Source organism: Lathyrus oleraceus, chromosome 1, assembly GCF_024323335.1.
Source record: "Lathyrus oleraceus cultivar Zhongwan6 chromosome 1, CAAS_Psat_ZW6_1.0, whole genome shotgun sequence".
NCBI classification, from domain to species: domain Eukaryota; kingdom Viridiplantae; phylum Streptophyta; class Magnoliopsida; order Fabales; family Fabaceae; genus Lathyrus; species Lathyrus oleraceus.
Window position 1 is genome coordinate 178,411,928 of NC_066579.1, and position 13,000 is coordinate 178,424,927.

Consider the following 13,000-nt stretch of genomic DNA (forward strand, 5'->3'; position numbering starts at 1 on the left):
TCTTATATCACACATATACTAATATAACTTGCATATGCGTTTCAAAGATAAAGACATCAATAAAACAACATTTACATATAATGATGTAAATATTGAAAATGCTTAAACATAAATAAAAGCACTTAAAGCAACAATATGACATTGTTGCCAAAAATCATGCTAAATAACATAAATAATAAACATGAAAGATGAATGATACAATGCAATAAAAAATTCTTGAGTTGCTTCAAAAATGACACCTTTACGTGACATATACTTTTGGTGCTCCCGAATGCTGCACACAAAATGCGGGGGTTTAAAAAACTTTGCTTAAAATAAAATTATTTTCTAAATTTTAGTTTAAAAACATTTTCAAAAAAACTTTGGATGTATGCAATGGAAATGTGAGATAAAGAAAACATGTGAAAAGTAAAAAGTTAATGGATGAGAGATAACACCATAAATTTATAGAAGTTCATTCTAAATGAAGTAACCTACTTTTTTCCCCGATAATTGATATTTAGTGTATTCAATAATGCTTGAGAGCTTTTAGAATGTTCGGCCCCACAAACCCCTTTATACAAGGAAAATGAAGTTTCATATTTACTTCCAACAAAATAATGAATAATTGAATGAAATAGTTAGTCTTCACGCCAAACAGAAAATAAGCTTCGAGCGGTTTGTCTCTAAGTCAAACTGAGATTTGGTACGGAGACTTATCTCAAACCAATATGGAGTTTGGAATTGGCTATCCTCTAAACTGAACTGAAGTTTTACACGGGCTGACCACAAACCAAACCGAGATTTTTATCGGGCTGATCTCGAACCTACTGAACTTTTATACAGGCTGAACTCAAAAATTGAAAGAGATTTTATACCGGGCTGATCTCAAATCGCTGTGAAGATTTTTCTCTATTTATTCTTCACGAACCCAAATGGAGAGCTTTTCCTTACGTGACACAACTCAAAAACAAAACAGAGACTTAACACTAAATTCCCCCAAAAGAATTTTTAACGGGTTTAGCTCCAAACCTAAACAAACACTTCTCAAGAAAGATTAATTCACCAATAGGAAAAAGAACTCTTAGAAAATTTATAATAATACCCTTTTTCAGAACAACTTCCTTACTAAACACATTAATTTTTTCTCAAAGCGCTATGATTAAAAATATGTGAGAAAATGATAAAATATTTAAGAGAGAGAGAGAGAGAGAGAGAGAGAGAGAGAATGTGTGATATCTAATGTTTCTAAATGTGAAAAAGTTAAGGGGGAAAACCTTTATTTATATGCAAGAGGATAGTTCGAAAAAGGAAACGATCAATTGGCAAAATTGATTACCTAATTGGTTAGGTTATAAGGCTAATCAATTAGGTACCACAAATAATTGATTATTTGTGTCTAATTTAGAAAGTTTTGATATAGAGTTGTTACGATTCATCAAGACACTATCTTAATAAATTATAGACTCGTTTTTCCATTTTCTAATATATTAGGTATCTAATCTAATCGATTAGGAAGTTCAAAAACTTATCTTAATCATCCTAACAACTCTCAAATCATCTTGCTATGCTCCAAAATTATTTCGGGTGGTTTTATTTGAAAAAAAGAGGCTTCAAAAACATTTTTGGTTTAACCATTCTACATTACGAAAACACCCTTGTGTTTTTACAAAATATTGACCATTTAGACATGATCAAGCGAACTTTCACATTTTCCCTCGTTCAGACATTGAAACTTCAAATCTTTTGTTGGATAAACTAATCATATGAGGACTTCACATGAATCTTCTAGGAGTTAAGGCCATCATCACTGGATATCGCCGGTGATCATAAAACTCTACTTCTTTAACTTGATTCGGAGGAGCAACTTGATCAACCACTTTGAGCATCTTTGACTTCTTGAAATACTTTGCTTGTCTATATGCTTTATCATTAGGATATTTTTAGGAGTTGTTACAACTTTAGATGTTGTCATACTTCGGCTGCTTAGGGTGTTGTTATAATCAAAACTATGTGTCATACCCTAATTTTGTCCGGACATTTTTTAATTTTCGTAAATTTAATTTCGTTTTAATTGGCATCATATGCACAGCATGTCATGCATTTAATCATGAATAATACCTGAAATATCAGTCAGAATAAATTTATTGAAAATACAGACAAATTGGTTAAATCATTTCTCAAGTACGTGCAAAATCAGCGGGTAAAAAGTTTCGAAATTAAGCTCGCAGAATCCAGTATTATTAATCTACGGTTCGCGTAGTTTAACCTGGTGTATTCGTTATATTTTTCAACGACTTTTTCGGCTGCATTTTGACCCGCCTGAGGCTTTTAACCGGTGAAAATTTATTTTAGAATTTAAGGAAATACTATATTTTTTCAATAAGTATATTTTGTCCTAATCATTTTAGTGCGTGCGAGTTAATTTTTCGAGCAAATTTTCGCTCGGCTTTTATTCATTTTTAGTCGTTTTAATTTTGTTGTTTCGCCAAAATATTCACACAAAAAAATTAGAATTTCCCATGTCTTCATTTTATTTTTGTCGCATGTATTTCCAAAGCTGTGAATTTCATTTGATTTAATTGGTTTAAATTGTTTTAAATTAATTAAATCATCTAGAATAGATATTTTTGACAATTAAATTATTTTTATGCCTCTTTGATTCGATCCTGATCATCGATTCATAATAATTAATGGTCCTTGTTAGCAATCCACGTGTAGTTTATTATTCAATCAAAACTATAGATTAATTAATTTGATGTTATTAAAGAAATTAAAAAAAAAACAAAAAAAACATTGTTGCTACCAGTCTGCATGTGCCACGCGCCAGCTCACCTTTTGGATTTGGAAAAGATTTCCATTCACAAAAGACAAAAAATATGCTCCAACGGTCATAAGAAAGGCGGAGGGATACTATTGGATTTTCTCTATGCTGACAGCTAGCCACCACCCACCTAATTTCCACCACTACCCACTTTCTCTCACATAAAAAAGAAAAAGAGACTGAAAAGAAAAAGGGGAGAAAATATTCAACTCTCACTCTCCTCTCATAAGCTCTCCAAGACTAAACGAAAAAGGAAAAGAAAAGAAAATAAAAAAGAAAGGAGAGAAGACTCTCAGGTCTCTCACGTCTCTCACCTCACCTTCACTCCATCATTCAACCTCTACATCTTCCGTCAACAGTCATCACCGGAACCACCCTTTTCGTCCTCTCCAAATCGCCAACAATCACTCCCTTACACCACCACCACGAATCCGTCGTGGTTCTAAACTCAACCACTGATACCTTCTCCTTTTCACTCTCACACTTAAACGTACAAATCCCTCTTCCTATCTCCACTGCTTGCTAGCCACCCGAAAGGCGACCGCCGAAACCACTTCGTCTGACGTTCAACGTCCTTCAATTTTTTGACAACCCAAACCATTCCGCCGGAAACCTCCTTATTTGCATGCACATCACTACCATCCTCCGCCTCCGTTTCCAATCACCGTCGTCATCATTCGTCCTCACCACCACCATTCAACATCACGTCCTCGCCGTCACAACCACTCACTCACCGACGAATAAAATCTCCATAAACCCATTCACCACACAACCTTCGCGATCTCCTTCAATATCCCCAAACCAAACGCACCTCTGCGCCCTCTACTATCCACCGGAAATACAAACCAACAACCACCGTGTGATTCATTGAAAAACACACTTGACTTACCACTGTCCAGTTTCAAGAAATTTCCAACGATAATACTGTTTTGCAACTCGACACGGCGACAACGCAATACACTCATAAGCTCGTTTTGTTTCTGTTCCGTAACTCAGTTTCCGTAAATTTTCTACTCGTCGGTATTGGAATTAACAACATTATGTTTTTTTCGGTAATTTTTGTTTTCGAACTCGTGATTTATTGTCGATTGTTTATGCGGTTTCAGTTTAAATGAGTTTCGTTTGTGCTGGATTTTCTAACTCTGCTTGAATTATTATGGTAATTAGCATCTTTGTGTTTTTCATATCTTTTGAAAATTTGCATAATTGATGAGGAAAGCATGAGTATTAATTTGTATCAATGAAGTTAATAGAACATTTTCTTTTTGATTGCTGCTTGATGTACGTTCTGCTGAGGAAATAGTGATAAGACCACATTTTACTTTTTATGTGCGTTAATAATTATTAGTCATATATTTGGATATAGGAAAGTTAATCTAATGACGTTGCCTTTCTCCTTAGATGTTGAACTCAAGCTGCACCATATATGTTCTTTATCTTATGAAGCTTGTATTTTTTACATTATTTCTATCTATTTTTCATGATAATTAAGTTTAAGTGGCTTTAGGCTCATATTATTTGCTACATTTTCCATGTAAAGCACATAATTGGATAATATTGTAGATAAAATGTGTCGTAATATTCGAGTTGACGTTGTTCACTCCATTTCATTTCTAATCGAATTAAACTCGTGGATTCGGTAATTTTATACCAGTATGCCGCCCAGATTTCAATATATTAATGGAGAATTTCACCGCGTTTTGATCCACATACGACACTCCAATTCTGTTGTCGTCATGTACAAACCGGTTTATGAGCATATTGTTACTGATTCAATTAATTAAATCGACATCATCACTTAGTTCTTGCTCTTTAAATTCTAATAAGTTAATTAATTAAATTTTGACCTTTGTTTTAATTATTATTAATTAATTTTAGGTAACTTGATTATTTGACTTAATTAAATAATTTTGATAACTAATCTTAATTAATTTAGTTAATCGATTTAATCAAATTTTAATGAATTAGTTAAAAGTGGATCGATTTAGTCCATCATCAATTCATAATCCTTTCAAACCAATTCAACTTCATCATCCATCCAAACAAATTTCAAAAAAACACAAGTCACCCAATTCTTGATTTAGCAATCAAGCCCATTTTCAAAAAACAACAAATCCTTTGTAAGTCGATTGCTTTGGCATCGCCATCAACCTCATATGTAAATAATTTTACTATCATTCCGCACAAATTCAAACCATTTTCCTAAACAATTTAACTTCTAAAGAATTTTCTCCTTTTAATGTAAACTGGGGATGAAAAGGATATAGGAAGCGTTCACTTCACTATTTCTCAAGTACTCGAGTGATTGACGCACGCCATATTACTCGAACTCTTGTAATCCGATTAAAACTTCAACCACAATATTCAAATCATCTATCGAAAACTAATATAACTTCTAAAAAACCTTTTTAATTCTAAACCTCAGATAATAAAAGATGGGAGGCGTTCGCCTCACCATCTCGCGAATGATTGAACGATTGGCGCTCGCCATATTGCTCAATTTCTCGTCATCTAATTAAAACATTAATCGCACATTATTCAAATCATTCTCCCAAATTAATACAATATCTAAGAACATTTTTTTATAAAGTAAATTTCGGATTGATAAAAAATGGGAGGCATTCGCCTCACCATTTCTCGAATAATTGATCGATTGACGTTCACCATATTGCTCAAGTTCTCAACTTCCGATTAAAACACTATAAATAAACATTGGATAAAGGAATGGGTGGTGCACGCCTCGTTGTTCCTCGAATAAGCAAGTGGGAGGCGCATGCCTCATCACCGTGCAGATTCGACTTCCGCAAACAAACTTTCAATAATAATTCGAACGAAAAAAGGGGTAGAAGGCGGTCGCCTTATTATTCCTCGAAAGAATCGAACGATTGGTGTGCACCATATTGCTCAATCTTTCGACGTTCTTTAAAACATCTCAAACAAATTAAATCTAATTTCTCGCCCCCGTGCGATCAAAACCAATCAAACAAAACATAAAACATATCAATTCAACTTGTCACACCCGCCTGACCAAAACTCTTTTAAAAAAGAACACTGTTTAATTCTTTCTAACGCGCACAATAAACTAGTGCTTAAGCCTCCGCCGAGAGTAGACAAGTCAACGTTTAGCCTTTAGAACGCGATCTACATAGTTGTTCATTAAAAACACACTAACTAATCGTAGTCCCCGAACTACGAATGCTCTGATTTCCTTATTGCACTTAAGGATACGTAGGCAGAAGATTGCTGTATCTTCGCGAGCACACTAATAAAAAACCTCATTTTTCCCTCTTCTGAGGTCTTCATCCATATCTATTATCAATTCTAATTACTCGAAGAAAACGAATAACATTCAACTAATATTCAAATAGCAAATTAGACTAGAAGGTTCCCGTTGAGTACAACGGATGTGAGGGGTGCTAATACCTTCCCCTTGCGTAATCGACTCCCGAACCCGAATATGGTTGCGACAACCATTATTCTTTTTTTAAAGGTTTTATTGATATTTTCCTATTCCTTCATTGGAATAAATAAAGTTCGGTGGCGACTCTGTTTCGAACAATATTTTTCCGTGTCCATCGCGAGGGATCACATTTTTCGAGGTGCGACACTGTGATGTTAGCCGGATTAAACATATCTTGGTTGTCTACGAGCTTTGATCACCCTTTGATTAAACTTGCAAGCACATAGTTCCACATTGTCTGCTAAGGTCTGGAAGTTTTGCTATTGTACCAAATTATAGACATTGTTTAGTAGATTGGAAGCTCCTTGAATGCTTAGGTTGACATGTAGTTGAATATTCAGGAGCATCTCTTGTCTAGTTAGTAACAATTGAGTATTCTTAGAAATTGGAATGAGTCAATAGTCAATTCTCAGAGACGACACAATTGTTCTGTTAAGGAATCAAAATTTTGTACTGAAGTGGTATAATAAAAATTTGGTGCGATGAGACAAGCTTCTGGTGCGACAGAGAGGGGATGGACCTGCAAGGTTATCACTCCAACGCCAAAGTAAGTGATTGAGTGAAAAATAATTTTAGAGAGATAATAAATTGAATACCTAAAAGGTGCAACCCAGTCTTTATACAAGACTATCTGCATGTGATTCAACGACTCATGCAAATTTTAATTCGACTAGATTCAACAATGAGAAATGTGATGAATGACATGATCATGTATTATCTGTAGAAATGAGTGAATCCACCTGATTCATATATCTTTCTCTTCAACGTTAAATATTGAGCTTATTGAGCACTCTGAACAATCCAAAGATATTAAAAATTTTATACTTGTATCACCATGTGATCATGAGAATATTTAATTTTAATCCGTCAAAATAAAATAAATAAATAATAATGCCGAGATGCCCAAAACAATTTTACTATGATTAGACACCATACAAAAAGTAAAAATGAAAATGAAAATGAAATAGTGAAAGCATATTTAAACCTAAAGAAATAGTGAAAATTTGGGCTTAAATCTCTTGAATAGAGTCGCGTTGTTCAAAACCCCAACACTCACGGTGCTATAGCGCCGACCCCTTCTCCAAGCTTCTCCACTATAAATACACTCCTTCCTCTTTCTCTCTCATCTTTTCTCTCTCACTCTCTCACTCATCGGCTGCGTCGTCGTCGATTCATTTCATCCATCATGTCAACTGCTTCATCACCAGACCCTTCAAGTATCCTTTTCTTCCACTCTCTTTTCGCTTTTTCTTCTCTATTATCTACTCGATGCTTGTTTTTTTGATTCGTTTGTTTAATTTTTTTCGTATAGTTTGTTCAATTTCTTGAATATATGTGAAAAGGGTATTTTTGCGTTTGTGTGTAAATAGGGTTTCGTTTTCTATGGTTAAATTTCATTTCTTGAATTTTATTGTAGTATATTATAATTAGGTTTTGAGATATGGATATTATTGATTCCACTGTAATCATGATTTTCAAGACTTTAATTTTGTGGTGCTAACTGTGGTAGCTATGGTATCGTTAATTTGTGTCTATGACCTAATTTGCTATGAGCTGATTTGTTCAGATTATTTGGGGCTTTTAAACCCTATTCACTATGGTTGTTGTGAGTGTTTTTTTTTTGTGGGCATGTGCTATTGTTATTTCAATGGAAATTGTTTCTCCTTTACCTTTTGCTTTTACTTTTAGTGGCTATGTGTGTGTGTGTGTGTAAATGTTGTTGAATAGTGGCTGTACCAGTGTTGTTGATTGCGGGAAGCAAACATCCGCCAATTTGAGCCACAATACTTCAGAAAATTTGCCATTGGGATTGTAAAAAAACCCTGTCATAGCTGATGTTTTACAAGTATAGTATAGTGGAATTTGAACAAATCAAAACGCTTGTTGTCAAGCGGTAAGCGTTGTATTTTCTTGTTGACAACAAGTCAACAGTAACACCAATGCCATTGTATGTGTCTGAGTTCAAATATTTGGTGTCTACTCCATCCATAGTTTCTCTTTGTTGAATTTTACTGAAGGGTATACTTGTGTTGAGCTGCTTGAAATTTTTATCCTTCTTGTACTTTTTCTCTTTGTTGTTTATTGTTAAGTGTTTTTTTATGCATGTGGTTGTGAAACGATTTGTTGAATGAATATTGATTTCCTTTACCCTAATTGTTACAGAAGTTGCAGAGAGGCTACAGAATATATCCTTGGATTCTGACTCCAGGACAGTTGTGGTTCCTGAGCCTCCAAAGGTGAGGATTGAACAGTGTACTGAGCATTAGTGTGTTTGGAATTGTAGGCTATTGATTGATTCTTATAATATAATTCTATGTAACAGAATGGACATGGTCCTGCTAATGACGGGCCCAAGCCATTTAATCCAAATGCGAGTTTTGTTCCACATGTACACCCTTCTACTGCATACTATTATGGAGGTAAGGTAAGCTGCTATGACTTGAGTGAATAATGTGGAGGTTGTTTATTCTTAATCTTGTCGAATAGCAGCACTTTTGACGTAGCAGGGTTTGAAGAAACCACTATTGTTATGTGATAGGCTAATTAGTTCAATTTTGTCAAATAGTGGCTAGAGAAGGCACTATAGCACTGTAGCATTGCAGAATTGAATAAACTGTTGTTTTACGCGATTGACAACACTTCTATTTGAGAACATATTATTTTTTATGGAAAAAATTATGTGGTAATGGGAGTGTACAACTACAGGTTATGAAGGGCAAAACAACTATGAATGGAATCCTTATAACAGCTATGTGAACTCCAATGGCGGGATGGCGCAAGTATGTACTTATAATAGTTATTGGAATTTGTGATAATTATGTGTTTATAATTTATTTATAATAATTGAGTGTTGTTTTTTTAATGGGGTTAACCTCTTCGAAACAGTGTTGAATAAGATTAAGGTCTATTAGATGTTGGGTAATTCTATTACTATATTTAATGCCGAGGATTGTTGCTTACTAGTTACTATTACGACTGATTACTTTTAAATGCAGTTTCTGTATACATATGTTTGTGTTCCATTTCAATTTTAAATTGCAGTGCTTTATTTATGATTTTATTTTCTTGATGATCACAAATCCTAGGCCTTTTAGTGAATCTGGTTTGAGTTTGATCATTTGATGAGCCAACCATCATTTTGCGGCTATGACAACTTCGGCTGAAATTGCACTCACAAATTCTACACCATTGTTGTCTTGGAAGTTATACCTCCCTTTTTTGTTTTTAGGAGATTTTGCGTAAAATATGGGGGGCTTTGAGTAATTTGTCAAGCAAAGAAAGGCATACCACATGCCAGTGCATAAATCTAAGGGCTTGTTGGGATTAACACTATCCTCAATAAAGCAAAGGGTTTTGTTTTTATTACCCAACAAGCCAGAAAAGTGTCGGGGTATTGGGCACAATCCTCATGGGATGTATCAACCCTAGTTATTTCCTTCATGTACCTAGTTCTATTAAGTGTAGTTTCTTATCTTATTTTTCCTCCTTGTATCATTGCTAATATAATTTGTTTCTTACCATTTTCATGCAACTAATTATAATTTGACAGAAATGCTGAATCCTTGAGCGTTCTTAACCAGGTTTTGTTTATTGAACTGACTAACAGGGTGTTTTCGGAGATAGTGGTTCTTACATGTACCCTCAAGGTTATGGTTATGCACCATATGGGTCCTATCCATCTCCCAGTTCATCTCCATCCCTTCCACCTGATGAAGCGATTTATGGGATCCAACAGTACCAGTATCCTTCATATTATCATCCTCCAGCTTCTGCCAATGGAACATATGGTGCTAACAAAATAAATGGTCATGGAGGGAAAACTTCAACTGATGTTACTGCTGAACATGTCCCTACATCAGTAATGAATAAAGGAAGCTCCACTACTGTGGCAAATGGATATTCTTCAAACAATAATGGGTCAAATGATGCTTACCAAAGAGCTGGCTTTCCCGTGGCGGAATATCAAGATCCAAGAGTAGGTACTAATGGGACTCAGCCATCATATCCTTCGGATCCCTCATTATTTTCTGACAGGCAGTCCAAACATGGAGCAAAATTTGGATTATCTTCGCCAGCTATGCCTGCCAAAGATTACAACTCTCAAAGGAATACCAATTTTCCCCAGCCACTTCCACAATTCACAGTATGTTCACTATCATCCCATTTCTTGCTTCTAACCTTTAGACTAAAGTATCTAAGTACTTGCATACATTTGTTTCCTATCTTAACTTCTCAAAATTTACTCTATTATTCTCAACCAACTTTCCATTTATATATTAATTTTTCATCATATATGTTTATTATGGGTATGACTATTGTTGTCATGATGCACGTTTTTATAATTTATACATTTATCTAACCACATTGCCAGGATTCCGTGTATGCATCACCTATTCTACAGTAGAGTAGGCAGTTTTATTTTTTTGTTTGTGCACAACATTTGTGTTCTATTAATAGAAAATATTCAAAATTTATGTAAATATTATTCCTGGGTTGCAGAACATGTATGCTTCCATGCATTCATCTGGACTGGGTCTGTCTTCTGGATATGCTAATGGGATGTACCCAAGCAACACGGCGTACAGCCAATATGGAAACACATACAGAGCTAGGTCAAATTTTGGATCTACTGCATATGGATCCAGAGCAGGTCCTTTTGATAACAAGTTTAAAACCTCAGGTTATGGCCGAGGTTTTGACCATGTCAAAAAAAACACAGATGGCTTTGGTGAGCTGAACAAGGGACCAAGAGGTTCCAACAGTTCTGATGATAAAAATGTCAAAAGTCTTGGACCTGTCACATTATTGCTCAAGGGTCAGGACCTTCCTGTCAAGAGTGATGATGATAAAGAAGTGCATCCAGTTCCCAACAAGCAACATTACAACGGGGAAGATTTATCTGAGAGTTATTCTGATGCAAAGTTTTATGTCATCAAATCTTATAGTGAGGATGATATTCATAAAAGCATGAAATATAATGTGTGGACAAGCACCCCTAATGGCAACAAGAAGCTAGATGCAGCATATCAGGAAGCCAAGGAGAAGCCTGGTGACTGTCCCATATTTTTGCTATTTTCGGTGAGTTAGCAAAGTCGATGCAGTATTTTGTTTGAAATTCTTATATTTTCTTGGTTTTACAGAGCCACACTTTTTGCCTCAATGATTTCTGTTGCAGGTCAATACTAGTGGACAGTTTGTTGGTTTGGCAGAAATGGTGAGTCCAGTTGATTTTGACAGAACAGTAGAGTATTGGCAGCAGGACAGGTGGACTGGTTGCTTTTCTGTGAAGTGGCATATCATAAAGGATATCCCAAATAATGTGTTGAGACACATAACGCTAGAAAACAATGAATACAAGCCTGTTACAAACAGTAGGGACACTCAAGAGGTATTTACTCAGCGATCCGTTCTGTTCCTATAAACCCTATATACCTTCAATAAACAATGCTTAACTACATTCCTGTGCAGGTCAAGTTTGAGAAGGGTATTGAAATTCTCAAAATCTTCAAGGAGTATTCAAGCAAAACATGCATTCTGGATGATTTTGGATTTTACGAGGCTCGTGAAAAGACAACTCAGGAGAAAAAAGCCAAGGAACAATTGCTCACAAAAGAGACGGTATATGCACTTTACAATTAATTATTTAATTTATTTCAACATACCTTAATTGAGGATATACTAAGATGCATTGAAGAACATGCATTTGATTGATCTCCTACCGATTTGACATTTCAAAAACCCCTGTTTAATTACAGGTCAGCAAGTCCAATGATTTAACAACTGTTGGAACAGACATGTTGCCTAAGTCCCATGATGGAACTTTGACAAATGAATCAGTTATTCCGGATGTAGCAGAAACAAGGGAGAATCTTACAGAAGTGAATGGCGGACCTACTTCTACTGAACCACCTGCAGACTCTTTGAATAGCTGCTTAACCGGTGACAAAATCGGTGACAAAGTCAAGCCTTAGAGTGGTTAAAATGTGATTTTCAATCCCCCTCCAAACCTTTTTATCCTTTTTCTTGAATTACTTCAGTATGGAGAAAGTTTTTGTGTTTTTTTTAATGCTTGACCTAGTTTGTTTGACCTTAATCTTTTAGTGGAGTATATCAGTTTATCTTTTTCTTAGATAGTCTAATAGGATGTCAAGACTTGATATTATGTGTGTGTGAGAGTGGCCTCTCTAATCCATGAAGATATATTTTCTAATGATGACAGTATTGCTGAGAATGAAAAACATGCTTGATTAGTTTTTGTTGGATTTAGTGATTTATATGTTCTACATGCTTCTCTTGCCCTTATTTTTACACCTCTTTCTCTCATCTTCTCTTCATATTTCTATCTTCTCTTTGCAAAAATAATTTTATGTATCACCTAGTGACCACTTCATGTCAAATTGTGACTAGGCCTAAAGTCGCCCTCTTCATTTAAGAATCCTATACTATACGACAAACATATTATGATCATTACAAACAAGTGATCTAACGACTCAATTTATCTTTGATACACAACAAAATTCAACTCACTACCTACTTGGATAATGTATGTTCTGCTCATATTAAGCATAATGGCCAACCTAATCTTGCAAAAGAAGTCAAGAGAAAACAATTTTGGAAGACACTCAACTCTCTCAACAAGTAACTAACTCCTAGATTACTCTATCAGATCTACACTGTAGATCTACACTATCATACGTCGATCAAACTTAAAACCTTCCTTTAGAGTACGGAGTTCA

The 13,000-nt window shown here is 35.0% G+C and overlaps 1 protein-coding gene across 2 annotated transcripts; it reads left to right on the top strand.

Moving 5' to 3' along the window:
- Positions 1-7,275: 7,275 nt before the first annotated feature.
- Positions 7,276-12,514, top strand: LOC127125957 (YTH domain-containing protein ECT4). Of its 2 annotated transcripts, XM_051054820.1 has the most exons (9): positions 7,276-7,480; positions 8,427-8,500; positions 8,587-8,683; positions 8,970-9,043; positions 9,871-10,407; positions 10,764-11,342; positions 11,440-11,652; positions 11,733-11,882; positions 12,020-12,514. In XM_051054820.1, the coding sequence occupies exons 1-9, from the start codon at positions 7,450-7,452 to the stop codon at positions 12,233-12,235; spliced, it is 1,971 nt and encodes a 656-aa protein (XP_050910777.1). In that variant the 5' UTR covers positions 7,276-7,449; the 3' UTR covers positions 12,236-12,514. The 2 variants fall into 2 exon arrangements, with proteins under 2 accessions (XP_050910777.1, XP_050910782.1); XM_051054825.1 differs by lacking the exon at positions 7,276-7,480 and having other exon boundaries at positions 8,421-8,500; positions 8,587-8,688.
- Positions 12,515-13,000: the final 486 nt, after the last annotated feature.

Excerpts from the sequence above, each read along its gene's own strand:
- LOC127125957 (XM_051054820.1), top strand. The coding sequence starts at position 7,450 with ATGTCAACTGCTTCATCACCAGACCCTTCAA. Across the intron at positions 7,481-8,426 it reads TTCATCACCAGACCCTTCAA|AAGTTGCAGAGAGGCTACAG; the intron begins GTATCCTTTTCT and ends TAATTGTTACAG. Across the intron at positions 8,684-8,969 it reads TACTGCATACTATTATGGAG|GTTATGAAGGGCAAAACAAC; the intron begins GTAAGGTAAGCT and ends GTACAACTACAG.